The sequence below is a fragment of the Hyperolius riggenbachi genome, chromosome 4, assembly GCF_040937935.1.
Source record: "Hyperolius riggenbachi isolate aHypRig1 chromosome 4, aHypRig1.pri, whole genome shotgun sequence".
Classification (NCBI taxonomy): domain Eukaryota; kingdom Metazoa; phylum Chordata; class Amphibia; order Anura; family Hyperoliidae; genus Hyperolius; species Hyperolius riggenbachi.
The window spans coordinates 70,937,040-70,957,842 of NC_090649.1; the positions used below are offsets into that span (position 1 = coordinate 70,937,040).

Sequence of the window (20,803 nt, forward strand, 5' to 3'; positions counted from 1 at the left end):
GTCTCGCTACATGACAAAAAAAAATAAATAAAAAACTAAAAAACACGGCTTTGTTGCCCCCTGGCGGATTTTGATAAACCGCCAGGAGGGTTAAGACCTGTAACCGTGCTAGTGAGTGCAGAGCGCTCCTAGCCAGGAGACAGTGATGGAGGAAGCACATGGCCTGGAACATCACCTGCCTAGTAGTCCGCAATCCAGCTGGATCACGGACTGGACAGCTGCAATCCAAACGGGAGGACATCGAGGGAGCGGATAGACCATAGGTGGTTGAAAGAAGCCCCAGGTAAGCAAGAATCCTCGTTTCCTTCTCTCAGGTCTCTTAATAGGATACCTGAAGTAAGAGGTATACGAAGGCTGCAATATTTATTTCCTTTTACACAATACCAGTTGCCCAGCTGCTCTGATGTTCTTTCTGGTCAGTAGTGTCTCACACCTATAACAAGCATATTGCAAATCCAGGCAAACAACTAATCTGCATGCTTGTTCAGGATCTAAGACTGTTTCCACTATAGCGTTGCGGAATCGCCAACGAATCACCGCAGGCAAATCGCATGCGGGTGCGATTCCGCATGCGTTTTTTGCCGCGATTTCGCATGCGATTTCGCATAGGTAAGGCTGTATGCGAATTTAACCATGTCACTGCCTGTGTAAATTAACATTAATACCTATGCGAAATCGCATGCAAAATCACGGCAAAAAACGCATGGGGAAAACGCATGCGATTTCCCTATTAAATACATTGCGTGCGATTCGCCTGCATTCCACACGCAGGCGAATTCTGAAGACCCTACCATGCAGATTTTTTCTGCACAGAAAAACGTGCGGGGAAACGCACAAGTGTAAACAGCCCCATCCACTTGTACTGACTGTGCGAATCCGCATGCGGGCAACGCATGCGGATTCGCGATAGTGGAAACGGGCCCTAAAAGGTAACAGGAAAAAAAGGCACCGGCTGAGGGTGGACTAAAAGGGCGCTGCCATAGACTCTAATGCAATTATCGTTAATAGGGCAAAAAAAGCAGAAAAAAAGGGCACCGCGATAAATATCGTTAACATGAGAACATTACAGTTTTTGAAGTATGTTATCGTTTTCGAAGGTAGCAACGTTATAGTTTTTGGCATACTATTGTTTGTATGTACGTTATCAAATATATTATCGTTTCTATGTGTAAAAGGGTGTTTCTGCAGAGGGAGTGGTTAGGGTTAGGCACCACCGGTGGGTTGGTTAGGGTTAGGCACCACCGGGGGGTGGTTAGTGTTAGGTGCCACTAGGGGAGTGGTTAGTCTAAGGCACCACCAGGGGAGGGTTCTGTGTGAGAGTAGGGTTGGGTTAAGCTGTAGTGTTAAATTACGTAACGTTTCGTAAAGTTAATATCTTATTATTATTTCCCATCTGTTTTTACAATGGTATGTATCGGTAAAGTTTGACAACGATGTTTATCGTCATCAGATTTCGTTATCCACCGGCGCCATTTCGTTATTCAGCCGGGCCCTTTTTTCACGCACAAAAAGTATTAGAGGCAGAGGAATAGCAAAGGAAGGAAATATGGCTGCCTCCATATGCATCTCACTTCAAGAGTCCTTCAAGCCGTATGCTAGGCTTGCTTTTCTAGAGCCAAACATACACCACGTTCAAAAGCCTAGTTTCAATATATTGCACATATTTTTTTATTTATTTATATAGCACTAAACACTTCCCATAATGCTGTACACAGTACAAAACAAATATTGGGGAACATATATACATGAGAAGTTTAAGACATTGTACAGCATGACATCCAGCAATACGAGTACAAAATACATACAGTGGAGGAAATAATTATTTGACCCCTCACTGACTTCGTAAGTTTGTCCAATGACAAAGAAATGAAAAGTCTCAGAACAGTATCATTTCAATCGTAGGTTTATTTTAACAGTGGCAGATAGCACATCAAAAGGAAAATCGAAAAAATAACCTTAAATAAAAGATAGCAACTGATTTGCATTTCATTGAGTGAAATAAGTTTTTGAACCCCAACCAACCATTAAGAGTTCTGGCTCCCACAGAGTGGTTAGACACTTCTACTCAATTAGTCACCCTCATTAAGGACACCTGTCTTAACTAGTCACCTGTATAAAAGACACCTGTCTACAGAATCAATCAATCAAGCAGACTCCAAACTCTCCAACATGGGAAAGACCAAAGAGCTGTTCAAGGATGTCAGAGACAAAATTGTAGACCTGCACAAGGCTGGAATGGGCTACAAAACCATTAGCAAGAAGCTGGGAGAGAAGGTGACAACTGTTGGTGCGATTGTTCGAAAATAGAAGGAGCAGAAAATGACCATCGATCGACCTCGCTCTGGGGCTCCACGCAAGATCTCACCTCGTGGGGTGTCAATGGTTCTGAGAAAGGTGAAAAAGCATCCTAGAACTACACGGGAGGAGTTAGTGAATGACCTCAAATTAGCAGGGACCACAGTCACCAAGAAAAACATTGGAAACACATTACACCGCAATGGGTTAAAATCCTGCAGGGCTCGCAAGGTCCCCCTGCTCAAGAAGGCACATGTGCAGGCCTGTCTGAAGTTTGCCAGTGAACACCTGAATGATTCTGTGAGTGACTGGGAGAAGGTGCTGTGGTCTGATGAGACCAAAATAGAGCTCTTTGGCATTAACTGAACTCGCTGTGTTTGGAGGAAGAAAAATGCTGCCTATGACCCCCAAAACACCATCCCCAGCATCAAGCATGGGGGTGGAAACATTTTGCTTTGGGGGTGTTTTTCTGCTAAGGACACAGGACAACTTAATCGCATTAACGGGAAAATGGACGGAGCCATGTATCGTGAAATCCTGAACGACAACCTCCTTCCCTCTGCCAGGAAACTGAAAATGGGTCGTGGATGGGTGTTCCAGCACGACAATGACCCAAAACATACAGCAAAGGCAACAAAGGAGTGGCTCAAGAAGAAGCACATTAAGGTCATGGAGTGGCCTAGTCAGTCTCCGGACCTTAATCCAATAGAAAACCTATGGAGGGAGCTCAAGCTCACAGTTGCACAGAGACAGCCTCGAAACCTTAGGGATTTAGAGATGATCTGCAAAGAGGAGTGGACCAACATTCCTCCTAAAATGTGTGCAAACTTGGTCATCAATTACAAGAAACGTTTGACCTCTGTGCTTGCAAACAAGGGTTTTTCCACTAAGTATTAAGTCTTTTATTGTTAGAGGGTTCAAAAACTTATTTCACTCAATGAAATGCAAATCAGTTGCTATCTTTTATTTAAGGTTATTTTTTCGATTTTCCTTTTGATGTGCTATCTGCCACTGTTAAAATAAACCTACCATTGAAATTATACTGTTCTGAGACTTTTCATTTCTTTGTCATTGGACAAACTTACAAAACCATTGAGGGGTCAAATAATTATTTCCTCCACTGTACATAGTTAATGTGTGGATTGAAATATCACTAAAATGGGTACATGTTTCATGTGGTAAATTACAGCAAAATAAGAAACAATAGGAGTAGGTCCCTGCCCTTGTGAGCTTACAATCTAGAGGGTAGTGGGGTGGAGAAATTAGAGAAGAAAACAGGGAATGAGACGGTGAACTTCCAGTGCTACCTATAGCAAATTATAAGCTTGTCTGAACAGGTGTGTTTTCAGAGTGCGTTTGAAAGTTTCCAGACTCGGAGCATGATGGCCTCCCCGTGGGAGAGAGTCCCAAAGGAGAGGGACAAACCGTGAGAAGTCCAGGATGGGAGAGTGAGAGGAGGTGACCAGGCTAGAGGACAAAAGGGTCTCCTGGGAGGAATGGAGGTTCAGAGCACTTAGAAAACGGCTCACACATACTGGCAACAGGTTCTCTTTATGTCTGAGACTTGTAGCTGCGATTGTCTCCTTTTAACCCTTACAAAGCAGAAGGGTGAGGAAGTGGGTCCAGTGATGCCAGCAATACTGAGAGCAGCCTGCATGTCTCGCAGCCCCAGGCCATAGTAATGAGTGTCTGCTGGTAGCAGCAGATCAGATCTGTGCGTCTTTTGCCAAGGAAAGGCCATTTCTACATACGGTCTCTTCACAGAACAATGAAAAATGAACGACTCGTCCGAGAGCTTTAGGAAGCTGCACTGCTGCACACACGTCTCTGCAGAGCTTTAACTGGGCAAATATTTGTTTGGGAGCCTGCTAAGCTTCCTCTGTAATAACTCAGTAATATTGATTCCAACCACAAGCGCCAGGCCAGACAAGCTGCGAGTAATCTCCTATTATCAACTGATCTGCACTTTGAGCTCGTAACTCAGCCAGCAGTGATCACACATGCAGGAAGCAGGGTGTACAATGCACCTTCCCCTGCCAGGACACTGCGCTAAGCAGACACACGCAGGATCTAGTTCCGGGAGGAACGACATACGGCCTTCTCTACCAACTATGGGAAGCTCTTTCTGGGACCACTTTAGTAGCACATGGAATAAGCTCAAGACATTCATGGAATGTAACCACAGCTAAAACGATTCTTGGTGTTGCGGCAGGAAAAGGGTCAAAACTCTTGTACCTTTTTTATTTTTTAATTGTCATCTACGTCTAGTGCAGGGGTGTCAAACTCAAATACAAAGTGGGCCAAAATTGAACACTGGGACCAAGTCGCAGGCCAACCCTCTCCTATACAATTCCCTGGTGTCTAATGTACACCCCTCCCCCCCCCCGTATACAGTTCCCCGGTCTCTCGTGACCCCGCCTCCCTCCCCTATACAGTTCCCTTGTGTCTAATATACCCCCCACCCCCCTTCTCCAGAGTACTGGCCCACCAAGGAGACTGGAGCAGCTAGAGGAGTTGGTAGGGGAATGGAAGGAAGGGGGCTGGAAAAAGCCCCAAGTATAAAACCTGAGACTTATTTTATCTCAGGTTTCCTTTAATAACTCATAAAGTTCTTCAATAAAGTTCAAACTCCCAACAAATTGGTTTCTGGTCTTTACCTAGAAGGTGACATTAAGGTCGTAGAGTAGGATGGTGCATTCCCATAGCTAACAGAATGCCCCCAGTTTGTTGTAAAGGTCGAGGTCCTGCTAGGCATTCCCAGAGGTCCTGGCTCCCTAGTTTGTTTGGGCTTACATATGTGCCTACAAAGGGAAGATTCCCAGAATACACTGTGCCACACAACCGTCCTAGAAGGAAGGAGAGAGGCCTGGCAGGCAGACGAGGCCACACATCCAGCCACACTACAGTAAATAGCAGAGGGAACTGCAGGGCAGTCGTAAACTAGTCAGCACTAGCCATGTTTGTTTTTCATTGTGACTTTATGTCAATTCCATTCAATTGCAAAGTGGCTGATGGAAAAACATATCACATTGCCATAGAACAAAACCAAACACAAATAAGGCTTTTCCATCAAAATGTTTCCATTTGCTTTTTACATGCTTCTTTCTGCAAAAGATAAACGTGTACACTGAGCTGCACGGAACGATTTTAAGTACCGGTAAGCCCATTATTTAACAAAAAAAAAAAAAAGTCAAAATCAACTGAAACATTTGGATAACAAAATGTGTGGGCATCATAGGATAACCTTTCACTGCTGTGTGCCCAAAGATTATAATTCAGGCTTTGACGTCCGCTATCACCTGTGGCTGCCCGGCCTTAGTCCATTTCACTAGTTAAAGACTGGGAAAATAGTTACAGCAAATATGCTGGTCAGGGTGGGAGATCATGGTAAGGAGCTCCAAATCTCATAGATCTAGATAGGCGCTCTGAGCCAATTCACATTTACCTCATGACACTGTTTTATTGACCTAAAGAAGTGGGCAGATGCCTGTGAAACGAAGTCCAGTGTTTTTTAATAAATTATTTTTGACTATTATATTAGTCCTCGTCTTGGGGTAAGTCTTTTTTTCATGCCTTTTAAATTGTTTTACTCATCTTATACATCTATTGGGTGCCTCCCTCCCAGTTGCAGAGCTGCAAATGCAAGTGGAGGTCACAGCCTCAGAAACACTGAAGTATGTGTAGGCCTCTCATAGCTCCTCAGTGTGCGCTTAACAAACTGGGTGTGACCAATGCCCTATATCCAGTCTACTGCTAGAGTGGCTTTCACATGCATCAATAAGTTGCACCATATGGGCTTACTGTAACCAAGAACACAACAAGAAAATGCCATACTGAACTTAACTGGTGCTTCCTCCAACCCACCGTAGTCCACGAGGTCCCTCAGCTTCCATTGGTTCCCTCCGGTCCACCGCTAGTGGCTCAGTGAGCTGCGGGACTTGGCCACAGGGGTCGTGGGCAACGGTGTATGTGCGACCTGTCCACATGCCCGTCTCAGTCACCCAGTGCCGTGAATTTTCTACGCATGTGTGGTTCTCAAATGAACGAGCCGTGCATGCACAGAAAGCTTGCAGCAATGGACACGCGAACAGGCCTCGCATGCGCAAATGCACATGACTCCCAGCCAAGTCATGCAGCCAACAGAGCCACCAGTGGGAGAACAGAGGGAGCCCAGGGGACACAGAGGGACCTCACGGACTACAGGGCGGGGTTGTGTCTAGAGAAAGCACCGGGTAAGTTCATCATGACTTTTTTTTTGTGTTCAGAGTCACTTTAAATACACTGCTGCAGGACACTGAATGTAACAACTGAATACTACTATCAATACACCTATCAACTAGCAATGAGACTCTGGCAAGCACAGGGTAAGAAATGTTAAAAAAACACTAGTAAATATAAAAACATCTAACACATCAGGCTCTGTAAAGAGTTAGTATAGACAGGGGACTAGGGTAAAGGAATTGTAGGAACGTAAGTGGTAGCAATGCATCACCTTTCCAAGTGAGGATAAGTGTCCTGAACCGTATTTGTATTACAAAAATTCTTTTGAACAAAGGGCTCCTAAGGACACAACGGTGTATGCAAAAGTAGAAAAAACTTTATTGGCTATACATGAAAGCGAGATCAATAAACAATACACAACGGAGCTATAAAAGCAACAGCGCTGTTGTCATTTAAAAACCATAGCTGTCATTCAAACCACACTGGCACACCTTCCCATACACACACACCAAAGCACTGGGGTACCCCATGAGCAGCAAAGAGGCAGTCCGCCTATAGAAGGCTTAAGCGAGTAGCAAATGACATTACCAAAGGGGAAGCAGCACAAAGAGCAGATGTCAGAAGCGGCTTGTCCAGTATCATCCAAACAGACGTAGTAAAGTCTCATTCAGGAGAACCGGTATGCCTATTGCCTTGCATTCACCCAACAAGTGATTATACTCACGACCTCCTGAGTGTCCGTCATAAGCAATGCACTTTTAAGCTTCACCTGGCTATGTTATACCAGCCGCTCAGGCGGGCTGCGAATACTGTAATCCAATGGGGGCCCCCGCTTATGGTATGTGTTCCGGCGTGAAACCTAATGCTGCTGCAGACCCGGCTCGTTCCGCTGGACAACCGGTACAACACGTGTGCGCCCTGTCATCTAGCGCATGTCGTCAGCCTCCGCTGTGCACAGTTCACCGTATGCCCAGAGATCCACCAGCACAGCAGTCTCGTGCTAGGCCTTCTCCCCAGGAAGAGGTCAGATGCTTCAGGCATGAGACGCCAGACTCCACGCGCCGCAACGGAACTCCCAGCACGTCACCGCCTCTAGGTCGGGGGTCAGTGGGCTAGATGGCAGCAACCAATCGCCTACCAGTTTCGCTTGGCATCACCAAGCTTCATCAGGGCGGGGCTTAGGGAGGTGAGCCGCCTTCTTAAAGGGTAATCACGGCCCCACCTCCTCAATTGTAACAATACTGTATTTCAAGGCACGTAAGCCGTGCCAATCCACTCTCATCAAGTTAAAGGAAAAGTAGATAGCTACCTTTGATGACAGGCAGGCAGTTATTGCTAGATCACATATTCTCAGCACGTTAGTGCTATGAGATAGGAGAAATATCAACACTGCCTTGTCCACACACACATCAATCCATCTACTCACTCAATGTGCGGATCTTTTTGCTATGTGCCAATATCAAAAATCAATATAAACACACCATACATTTGATGAGAAAATAAATGAAAAGGCAAATAAGGCAAAAAGAACAAGAAAGGCCTGCAGTGACAAATCCTCTTTCTCTCCATGGTGGAGGGGGAGGGAAAAGGGAAAAGGAAAAAGGAGAGAGACAGACAATGAAGAGGAAAACCAAGAGAAAGGGGAAAGGGAAAAAGGAGAAGAATGGAGGGGGAGAGGGGGAGAAAAAGGAAAAGGGGGGGGGGGGGGGGGAAGAAGAGAGAAAAAGAGAATCCAGAGAAGGGAAGAAAAGAGAAGAAAAGTTTTGGGAAGAGTAAGAAAAGAAGGGAAAGGAGAAGAAAAAGAGGGAAAAGGGGGGGAGGGGAAAGGGGAATAGGGAAGGGGGGGGGGGAGGGGGGGAGGGAGAAAAAAGGGGGGGGGGGAAGAGAAGAAGAAAGGGGGAGAGAAGGGAATTAGACTCCACCTCATCATAAAAACCATTTAAGAGAAAAGTCAATATTCAGACCAGCGGGAGAAATAGTCCCCAAGCGATGCATCCACATCGCCTCCTTTTGTAGTAACATCTTTTCTGTACGAATAGTACGAAATGAAGGGGGGAGGTTGTCAATTACCAACCCGCGTAAACCTAACGTCGATCCATTATGTTCCGCCTGAAAATGCTCTGCAACTGATGATCTACGTTCCCCACTAACGATATCGCACATATGTTCCAGTAAACGTGCCTTAAATGCACGAGTGGTCATTCCAACATAATACTTTTTACAGGGACACATGAGTAGATAGATAATCCAAGTTGTATTGCAATTGTAAAAGGATTTTATTCTATAGTGTCTCGAGCCGTCCTGCGATACAAACTGACTTGTTCTCGAGACACATCTACACCCCTTACAATTGCCACAAGGAAACATACCCGCAGGGGGTGATATTCTATCTAGCCATGTCCCCTGTTGCAATCTTGGTAGTTCTGATCTTACCAGATGGTCACGTAGATTTCTTGCTCTACGGGCAGTGAGCAACGGTCGAGGACCTACAATTTTCTTAATGTTTTCATCAATTTGGAGGACATGCCAGCATCTACCGATGGCCTCCCTTATCTTAAACCATTGGGCATTATACATAGTGATGATGCGGGCACCACCACCAGAATTAGGGACACGAGCACGGGGGCGGAGCAGCTGGTTCCTATCCTCGCGTAACGCGCGGTTATAGGCTCGCCGTAGAGTTTTCTGCCCATATCCTCTCGCCCTAAAGCGATCATAGAGTTGGGCCGACTCTATTTTGAATTGCTCCAAACTCGAGCAATTACGTCGCAACCTCAGAAACTGGCCGACGGGGATTCCTCTGACCAAGGACATCGGATGATGGCTGGCAGCGTGGAGGAGAGAGTTCCCAGCTGTGGGTTTACGGAATGTCTGTCTCCAGATGATCCCCACACTTAAAAATCAGTAGATCCAAAAATGAAATACTGATTGGATCAATGGAGAATGTCAAATGGACATTCCGTGTGTTAGAGTTCAGTTCGGCAACAAATTGCTCGAAATCCTCTCTTGACCTCCTCCACACCACCAGCACATCATCGATGTACCTCAGCCAGAGGACCGCCCCCGATCGGAACAGCTCGTTGGTATACACCTCCATCTCCTCCCACATACCTAAATGCAGGCAAGCATAAGATGGGGCGCAGGCCGCCCCCATACTTGTGCCCCGCATCTGGTGGTAGTACCTTTCCTCAAAAGTAAAGAAATTATTAGTGAGCACAAAATGGATCAGTTCTTTCAGAAACAAATTGTGTGTTTCGTGTAGTGGGAAGGTTCTAAACAGGAAATGCTCAATAGCATCCAAACCAACCTGATGTAGAATTGATGTATATGTTACGGCCAGAACCCGAAGTTTGGCCACTTCTAGTTCTGGCCGGCCACTTCGGGTTCTGGCCGGCCAATTTGCGAAGTGGCCGCTGCGCTGCGGCCAATGTTAGAAATGGATTGTTTACTCTGATATTAATGTATCTTCTGGCCGCAGCGCAGCGGCCAAACGTAGAACCACTTAGTGAATTTGTTGCAATTAAGCCGGCGGCAATGTAACAATTCAAGCCGCCGGCTTTTTATCTGCCTCTCTCTCTCTCTCCTCTTATGGCCAGCCGGCGGGGGACACGCGAGTCCCCCAGAGTCGTTCGTCGCAGCAGGGGCAGCAGAGCGGGGAGGCTGCAGACATTGCTTCTGCTAGCACCCGCTCTGCAAGAACGGCAGGCTTCCCTGCCGCGACGAACGACTCCGGGGGGACACTCGTGTCCCCGCCGGCTGCCCATAGGAGAGCGAGAGAGGCGGGGGGAAGGAGGAGAGAGAGGCGGGGGGGGGGGGGAGAAGGAGAGAGAGGCAGATAAAAAGCCGGCGGCTTGAATGGTTACATTGCCGCCGGCTTAATTGCAACAAATTAATACGTTTGGCCGCTGCGCTGCGGCCAGAAGATACATTAATATCAGAGTAAACAATCCATTTCTAACATTGGCCGCAGCGCAGCGGCCACTTCGCAAATTGGCCGGCCAGAACCCGAAGTGGCCGGCCAGAACTAGAAGTGGCCAAACTTCGGGTTCTGGCCGTAACATATATAAAGACTCAACATCAATCGATGCCAGGAACCAGCTTTCTTCAATTTTGAAGTCCCTAAGCTGGTCAAGGACTTCCATTGAGTCACGTACATATGAAGAAAGTTCACGGACCAGTGACTGTAATTTCTTATCTAAGAACTTCCCGACATTTTCACAGGGACCATTAACAGCAGAAACAATCGGTCTTCCTGGCGGTGGGTGGGTACCCTTGTGAATCTTCGGGAGGACGTATAGTGTGGGTTTGGAATAAGTTTCCACCCTCATAAATCCGTACTCATCCGAATTAATCACACCATGACCCAATCCAGCCAGGAGACGATAGTTTAATTCATCAACCACATGTGGGAAAGGATCACTTATAACTCTCCGATAGGTATTTACATCGGAGAGCTGTCTATAAATTTCCCTAGTGTACATATCACGTGGCAAAACAACTAGATTCCCCCCCTTCTTCTGTAAAGAGTTAGTACCATCCTTAGGGCTCACTCACACTTACGTGCGGTGCTGTCCGTCATGACGTACCACACACAGTGTCTGTAAAGCAGGTAGCATGAAAGTCTATACACTTTGTTACCATTCACTGCATTAAAACGTGACCAGAAACATCCTAGTGCATGACACGCATTTGCACGCATTTTTTTCAATGAATGAAAACGAATAGAAGCCGCTGATGTATGCAATTTAGCGTGTTGTGGCACGCACTTCTATGAAGTGGCGTTTGTGCATGCGCTACCCAGTGTGAATGAGCGCTTAAAAAATACAATTTTAGGAGCTTAAAATTTGTTCATATGCACATTTTTGCTTGCGCTAGAAATCTGCACGCAAATGCAAAAACTGCATGCAGAAAACTAAATGCTTTCTGCCAAAATGCTGAAGAGTGGGGAAATTGTGGCCCGGCAGAAAGGGAAAATTAAATTTCTTTTCTGATTTGATTTTGTCTGAAACTTTTATTATACGCAAAATGTACACTAGAACCACTTTTTGCACAGTAATCATGCAGAGATTGAACGCCAGGAAGGTTAATAGGCTGTCTTCATCCCTCCAATCAGAGGAAGTGTTACCTGTGTCCTCCGAGCTCTCCTGGCTCTCTCCATCATCAGACAGTTCCAGTTCTTTCACAAAGTTGGATGGGAAGAGGCCCGATCGCCCGCTGCAGGTCCCACTCCACCACCCTTCTTCTACCTTAAAAGCAAACAAATCAATAAACAAGTGTTAGAGATTGTGATTTCCTGTACAAAACTACAAAAGCGTTCATTGCTATTAACAGAAATATTCCATTGTTTCATTAAGAGCAAACCAAAAAAAAAAAAAAAAAAAATCACACTGCATTGTGAAGAAAACTTGTTGACTGCTGCTGTTATAAAAGAGTCACATGATCGGCTGAGCAGCCACTAGAAAACACTGGGGCGGAGCACAGCTTCTCAGAAAGCAGAAGCTGAATAGATAGTCATGCTCAGAAGTGACATGATGGCACAGATACTCACATCTTAACAACTGGGCACTGGTCGCTCACATTACCATAAGCAGCACACCTGTGGTAGTATCTGTACTCTCTGTGGCGCAGACCTTTTTACTGTAAGGAGGTGGCATGTTAACTTTAAACAAACACAAATGTGTGTTATCTCACCTGGGATAAAGGGAAACCTCCATGGGCAGAATTAGTTTATAGATTAATCTTTAAAAGGACCAATGTGTGACTTAAAATAGAGCCGTGGTTGAGAGTCACAAAGCTTTACCATGAGCTTGCCGTGATCATCTGTCAGTTTTATTTGCACAATTTGAATCTGCATTTGTACATATACATTGCACTTTATGTCGTCGGCACTTGCTTCTCTACCACTGCCCATCAGGCTCGCTCCCACCTTCAACACCTTCAAAAAAAGCACTCAAAACTCACTTCTTCAAGGAGGCCTACATCAACTCAACACTACCCTAATCCTTTCTGCCAATAACTTCTTGATGCACCCCCCCCCCCCCCCTTTTGTGTCACCAACCCCTCCCTCTAGATTGTAAGCCTTTGGCAGGGCCCTCTCCCCTTGTGTATCATACTTGACTGTGTGCACTTTACCCAGAATTTGGAACTGGTAATTTTTTACCACTACCATTCCAGTTTATGATCTGGTATGTACTACTATCTGCATTGTGTGGTGTATCTTATTGCTATTACCTGTATTGTTGTATCTATGGTATGTTACCTGTATTGTTCTGTCAACCCAGTTATCATTGTCTGTAATCCTATTTATTGTACAGCTCTGCGTAATATGTTGGCGCTATATAAATCAAATAAATAATAATATAGCACCTCATCAGCAGCACTGTTTATAACACACAGCACTTTTACTGGGTTTATTGCCTGATGAAGCACCTTTAAGGGGTGAAACTTGTAGGGAAATTTTTAAAATGTATGTAGTTATTCATTTAGTACAGTCAGGTGTGTCCCATTTAGGGGATGACCTGTTTGAAGCATGCTGGGTCCCCTAAATGCATTTTATTAAAAATGTATGTATAGAGCACCTATACTGTCTATTATTATTTAGTATTTATGTAGTGTCTTCCACAGCGCTCTACACAGTATATTGCCTTATCACCTAACTGTCCCTCAGAGAGGCTCACAATCTAATCCCTACCATAGTCATATCTCTATGTATGTATCATGTAGTGTATGTATAATAGTCTAGGGTCAATTTAAAGGAAAGCCAATTACCTTATCCGTATGTTTTGGGATGTGAGGAGAAACCAGAGTAGCTGGAGGAAACCCACTCCAGAGGGAGAACATACAAACAGTGTAGATAGTGCCCTGACTGAGATAAGTGGGCTTTAAAGAGGAACGCCAGTGAAAATAATGTAATAGAAATAAGTGCTTCATTTTTACAATAATTATGTATAAAAGATTTAGTCAGTGTTTGCCCATTGTAAAATCTTTCCTCTCCCTGATTTACATTCTTACATTTATCACATGGTGACATTTTTACAGATGGCAGGTGATGTCACTGGAAGTAGCTGCTGCTTGCTTTTTTGACAGTTGGAAACCGCTCTAAACAGCTATTTCCCACAATGCAAAGAGGTTCACAGACAGGAAACTGCCAGGACCATGGTGCTCACAGTTTCCTGTGGGAGGGGTTTCACCACAACATTAGCCATACGGAGCCCCCTGATGATCCGTTTGTGAAAAGGAAAAGATTTCTCATGGGAAAGGGGGTATCTGGTACTGATTGGGATGAAGTTCAATTCCTGGTCACGGTTTCTCTTTAACCTTTTGCTGACCACGTCACGCCGATGGGCGTGGCCGCGGCGGCAGCCCCAGGACCGCCTAACGCCAATTGGCGTAAAGTCCTGGGGCTCTGTTTTGCAGGAGATCGCGCGCAGGCTGCGCGCGCATCTCCTGCTTGGGGGGCGGGGTTCCGCCCCGCCTTCAGTCTCCGAGCGGCTATTGCCGCTCGGGAGACTGTTAGACGGCGTAATCGCCGTCTATTTAGACTGTGCAGCGCTGCGAACAGCAGCAGCGCTGCACTAGGGACAGCCGTGTCACACGGCTGTCCCCCTGGGGGACATGAGAGCGATCGGCTCTCATAGGCAGAAGCCTATGACAGCCGATCGCCGTAATTGGCTGGCTGTGGGGAGGGAGGGAGCGAGGGAGTTTAAAGAAACAGTTTGTTTTTTAAACAAAACAGGAACAATAATATTTACAATAAAAAAAAATAAACATGGGGGGAGCGATCAGACCCCACCAACAGAGAGCTCTGTTGGTGGGGAGAAAAGGGGGGGGGATCACTTGTGTGCTGTGTTGTGTGGCCTTGCAGCTTGGCCTTAAAGCTGCAGTGGCCAATTTTACTCAAAATGGCCTGGTCACTAGGGGGGTTTAGCCCTGCAGTCCTCAAGAGGTTAAGGCCAATACTTAATCACTCCATGCTTTGGCCAACTGTATTGCTGTGTATTAGTTTCATTTAAAACGGCAGGTTTTAAATTCTAACTGATCTTAAAAGTTATGTTTTATCACTGGGATTTCAATGACCACAAGTCAGGCAGTCTGTGCAGTCAAACACAGGCAGCCGCCCCTGAACGTGCCAGTAATACTGGAAGAAGCCCATGCTCTTCACAATGCCTGGCAGCAGCTCGTCTGAGGGGGACGGCTCTGAGCTGCTCTGAGGAGAATCAGGCTCTGCAAGGCCACAAAGGACAGGATGGAGGAAGATGCAGGGGGATGCCACAGCACACAAGATGTATTGCACAATAGCTGCACACATGGCACAGCCAAAAGTGAGCTCAGCTCCTGCTCCAGTCTTAATCACCACATGGCCTGCATTAGAAGAGTATTCTTTTGGCACCAGTATAAAAAGACAATAGATCTAAAAATAAGAACATCTGCGGGAAGCTAAGGATACTGACATGGATATCAGTATAAATATGGCGGCTAAGCCACACCTGCAGTGCTGTGCTGGGAGGCAGTTACACAGGAAAAAGTCACATTGCATGTGGAGGACTGCCATAATGCAAGGCAGACAACACAGAAGAACACAACTAGGAAAGCCATGTAACAAATGATGAAAGAGATCGATAGGCTGGAGTGTTCAAGGGCTGCTCAACACAGGATAGTCAGGCCTTCATGCATCTGGTGTCCATAGCTGCTCAGGGGCCCACCCACTGTGCGCTGCAGTTAAGGTGTACATGTAGGGGGGAAAAGTGCTCTATGGGGTACTCAGGTTGGGAGGGGGAAGATTGCTGCGACAGTAACAAGCCTAGCAGAATTTGTGCAAGAAGTGAACAAGACTCACGGCAACAAGTTCCTAAAGCAAACGCTCGACTCAGGTCAACAGATTTTAAAGTAAACATGTTATTAAGGAAAAAGCAAAAAAGTGAGATACTTACCTCAGTAGAGGAGAGCCTCTGAGGCTCCCCACGTCCTCCTTGAGACCACCGATCCAGCGCTGGGACCCTGTGAAATTTCGCAAATCCGCTCCTGTCCCTGAATGAGAGCTTTTCCACTGCGGAGCGTCCTGCATATCGCGGCCGTGCTCGTTCAAGGATGGGCCTCTTCCCCAAGCCCTTGTTGGGGAGTGTTTTGGGGGCGTTACAGCGGTAGAGGCTAGGGGTAGGGGGGAAGCTTCTGGGGTAACCTATAAGTGTCCATTAGAGACACTTTCTTTCCATTCAAGTAGACTTTAAAGTGGGATTGTCAACATAAAAATCAAATTTCAACAGCAACTGGTCTGAGTGTGATAAATATGCTAATCCCTGCATTCAAAACTTTCAAAACTTTTTCTGCTGTTATGGTTTGGAGTTACCACATACAGTGGTTTGCAAAAGTATTCGGCCCCCTTGTGGTTTTCCACATTTTGTCACATTACTGCCACAAACATGAATCAATTTTATTGGAATTCCACGTGAAAGACCAATACAAAGTGGTGTGAGAAGTGGAACGAAACTCATACATGATTCCAAACATTTTTTTTTAACAAATAAATAACTGCAGTTGGGTGTGCGTAATTATTAAGCCCCCTTTGGCCTGAGTGCAGTCAGTTGCCCATAGACATTGCCTGATGAGTGCTAAAGACTAAATAGAGTGCACCTGTGTGTAATCTAATGTCAGTACAAATACAGCTGCTCTGTGACGGCCTCAGAGGTTGTCTAAGAGAATATTGGGAGCAACAACAACATGAAGTCCAAAGAACACACCAGACAGGTCAGGGATAAGGTTATTGAAAAATTTAAAGCCGGCTTAGGCTACAAAAAGATTTCCAAAGCCTTGAACATCCCACGGAGCACTGTTCAAGCGATCATTCAGAAATGGAAGGAGTATGGCACAACTGTACACCTACCAAGACAAGGCTGTCCACCTAAACTCAAAGGCAGAACAAGGAGAGCGCTGATCAAAAATGCAGTCAAGAGGCCCATAGTGACTCTGGACGAGCTGCAGAGATCTACAGGTCAGGTGGGGCAATCTGTCCATAGGACAACTATTAGTCGTGCACTGCACAAAGTTGGCCTTTATGGAAGAGTGGCAAAAAGAAAGCCATTGTTAACAGAAAATCATAAGACGTCCCATTTGCAGATTGCCACAAGCCATGTGGGGGACACAGCAACCATGTGGAAGAAGGTGCTCTGGTCAGATGAGACCAAAATGTAACTTTTTGGTCAAAATGCAAAACGCTTTGTGTGGCAGAAAACTAACACTGCACATCACTCTGAACACACAATCCCCACTGTCAAATATGGTGGTGGCAGCATCATACTCGGGGGTTGCATCTCTTCAGCAGGGACAGGGAAGCTGGTCAGAGTTGATGGGAAGATGGATGGAAATACAGGGCAATCTTGGTAGAAAACCTCTTGGAGTCTGCGAAAGACTTGAGACTGGGGCGGAGGTTCACCTTCCAGCAGGACAACGACCCTAAACATAAAGCCAGGGCAACAATGGAATGGTTTAAAACAAAACATATCCATGTGTTAGAATGGCCCAGTCAAAGTCCAGATCTAAATCCAATCGAGAATCTGTGGCAAGATCTGAAAACTGCTGTTCACAAACGCTGTCAATCTAATCTGACTGAGCTGGAGCTGTTTTGCAAAGAAGAATGGGCAAGGATTTCAGTCTCTAGATGTGCAAAGCTGGTAGAGACATACCCTCAAAGACTGGCAGCTGTAATTGCAGCAAAAGGTGGTTCTACAAAGTATTGAATTTACAAGAAAGGTATGCACACCTGGTTGCAACAATAAACCTGAAGCTACACAAATGGATGGGTGCAGAGTTTGTTAACCAGGCTCTAAAATGAGCCCTGGAGTGATGCACAGTATTTACAAATAACTTGCACACCAGTACAGAGATGAATTGCAAAAGGAATTGTATTAAATGCAGTAAAAATCCATATCAAATCACATCGATAGAAAAAGTAACATGCCAGCAAAACATCACAATAAGTGACTAATACATCAGCACTCTTATGGAGTCAAATGGAAGTCAAGTGTACTTATAAGCATTACAAGGCAACCGGTATATGTTCCAACAACCCAATAGCGTTGCAAAGCAATAAGCAGTACAGCAGCAAACATGGTACACATTACATGACAGACCCCATAGGACCCCTGCAGCAGCTGGAAGGAGCACTTTGTGTATACCCTCTGACGAAGGGTTATTCCGAAACAGCGCGCTGTCAGGGTATATATCTGTACTATGGGGTCTGTCATGTAATGTGTACCAGGTTTGCTGCTGTACTGCTTATTGCTTTGCAACACTATACAATACAATACAATACCATTTCTATAGCGCTTTTCTCCCATAGGACTCAAAGCGCTTAGGCTCTCTCAGATTCAGTAATTGGTAGTAGGATGAAGTATTCACACAACAAAAGTTATATTTCTGCAAATGCCAAACTGAACAGGTGGGTTTTCAGTCTGGATTTAAACACATCCAGGGATGGAGCTGTCCTGATCTGTTGAGGTAAGGAGTTCCAAAACGTAGGGGCAGCATGACAGAAGGCTCTGGGACCAAAAGTTTCCAAGTGGACTCTAGGTATGACTAGATTATTAGAACCTGTGGATCTGAGAATGTGGGGATTGCTACGCAGCTGCAACATTTCTTTCATGTATTCAGGGCAACACTATTGGGTTGTTGGAACATATGCTGCTTGCCTTGTCATGCTTATAAGTACACTTGACTTCTATTTGACTCCATAAGAGTGCCGATGTATTAGTCACTTATTGTGATGTTTTGCTGGCATGTTACTTTTTCTGTCGATGTAATTTGATATGGATTTTTACTGTATTTAATACAATCCCTTTTGCATTTCATCTCTGTGCTGGTGTGCGAGTTATTTGTAAATACTCTACAAAGTATTGACTCAGGGGGATGAATAATTACACACATCCCACTTTGCAGTTATTTTTCTGTTTGGAATAATGTATGATTCTCGTTCCACTTCTCACATGTACACCACTTTGTATTGGTCTTTCACGTGGAATTCCAATAAAATTGATTCATGTTTCTGGCAGTAATATGACAAAATGTGGAAAACTTCAAGGGGGCCGAAAACTTTTGCAAACCACTGTACCTTAGGAACAGTGGCCCTTTAATTGCCATTGCCAAACAGTTGCATGGGAAGGGGGGGGGGGGGGCTTTTTATCTACAATCTATTCCTCGTCTTCCCTTTATTTCCCTCTCCTAATGACATAACACAGTGCACTTCCTAGTATAGACCTCAGTGGGAGTGTCTAAAGACTCTGGTAGGAGGGCGGGTAACAAATACACAATAAGCAAGAGGAGGAAAAAAAAAAAAAAGTGTGAGAGAGGAAATGTCAGGTCAAAAGTAACCAAGATGGCTACTGCCTAGAATACGATTCTCTGCTTTTCCTTTATAAAATTCACAGGAAACGTGGACAGTGCAATACATCTGTTAGTGGTTAAAGAGGAACATTAGCAAAAGGGAAGAAAAAAAAATAAATGAATACATTGCAAAGTGAGAAGTTAAAAAGTAGAAGAGGGATCAAGAAATTGATATTTGCCATGTAATTTGTTCATAGTGTTTGTTCCGCAATCAGCCTGCAGGTCATAATCTTTACTACTGGCAGACATGGGAAAAATAAATAAATAAATAAAAGACAGACAGCACCAACTGACATTATGCATAACCACACCCCTAACCATGTGATAGGCTAAAAGGTTATTTTTCTATAGCTATACATATGCACAGAGGGAGATACTAGTTGCTTGGCAGTTGGAAACAGCTGTCATTTACCACAATGCAATGAGGTTCACAGAACGAAAACTGTCAGGACCATGGTCATGACATCACACTGTGGGAGGGGTTTCACCACAATATAAGCAAAACAGAGCCCCCTGATGATCTATTTGAGAAAAGGTAAAGATTTCTCGTGGGAAAGGGGGTATCAGCTACTGATTAGGATAAAGTTCAATCCTTGGTTAAAGCTATTCTTTAAATAATGAATATAGAAACTCTGCTACAGGATATTTATAAAATATCTATGTATACATCATACAATTCTATCACTAAACACCTTTATAACACACACAGCGCAGTGCATCTTCATCCACAGCTTGAGGCTTTGCACACGCAGACAACCCCTGGTAGAGAGGAAATGGTTTCAGAGGCTTTGCAAATATTTGCAGTGCCTTCAGGTTTCTCCGTCATGTCACACTACTGAAATCAAAAAGGTGACAAACCAGACTGGTGAGGAAAAAGAGCAGGTGTACAAGACTGTGCACTGAGGAGAGAACCAGACTGATGAGGAGAATGAGCAGGCGTACAAGACTGCACATTACTGAGGAGACAACCAGACTGATGAGGAGAAGGAGCAGGCGTACAAGACTGCACATTACTGAGGAGACAACCAGACTGATGAGGAGAATGAGCAGGCGTACAAGACTGCGCATTACTGAGGAGAGAACCAGACTGATGGGGATAAAGAGCAGGTGTACAAGACTAAGGAGAGAACCAGACTGATGAGGAGAGAGAGCAGGCGTACAAGACTGCGTATTACTGAGGAGAGAGCCAGACTGGTGAGGAAAAAGAGCAGGTGTACAAGACAATGCACTGAGGAGAGAACCAGACTGATGAGGAGAATGAGCAGGCGTACAAGACTGCACATTACTGAGGAGACAACCAGACTGGTGAGGAGAAAGAGCAGGCGTACAAGACTGCGCATTACTGAGGAGAGAACCAGACTGATGGGGATAAAGAGCAGGTGTACAAGACTAAGGAGAGAACCAGACTGATGAGGAGAGAGAGCAGGCGTACAAGACCGCGTATTACTGAGGAGAGAGCCAGACTGATGAGGAGGAAGAGCAGGTGTACAAGACTACACATTACTGAGGAGAGAACCAGACTGATAATGAGAAAGAACAGGTGTACAAGACTGCCATTACAGCAGAGAGAACCAGACTGATGAGGAGAAAGAGCAGGCGTAGAAGACTGCACAATACTAAGGAGAGAACCAGACTGATGAGGAGAAAGAGCAGGCGTACCAGACTGCATATTACTAAGGAGAGAACCAGACTGTTGAGGAGAAAGAGCAGGTGTACAAGACTGAGCATTACAGAGGAGAGAACCAGACTGTTGAGGAGAAAGAGCAAGTGTAAAAGACTGCGCATTACTGAGGAGAAAACCAGACTGGTGAGAAGAAAGAGCAGGTGTATAGGACTGCGCATTACTAAGGAGAGAACGAGATTGGTGAGCAGGAAGAGCAGGTGTACAAGACTGCGTATTACTGAGGAGAGA

General features: G+C 45.2%; 1 protein-coding gene across 2 annotated transcripts in view; it reads right to left on the minus strand.

The window, feature by feature from the left end:
• The window catches only part of CD2AP (CD2 associated protein), a 165,282-nt gene that overhangs the window by 51,066 nt on the left and 93,413 nt on the right, over positions 1–20,803 (minus strand). For both annotated transcript variants that reach the window (XM_068280202.1, XM_068280203.1), the window contains one exon: positions 11,642–11,762. In XM_068280202.1, coding sequence (XP_068136303.1) covers positions 11,642–11,762 — 121 coding nt within the window. The remainder of the gene's footprint in view (positions 1–11,641; positions 11,763–20,803) is intronic.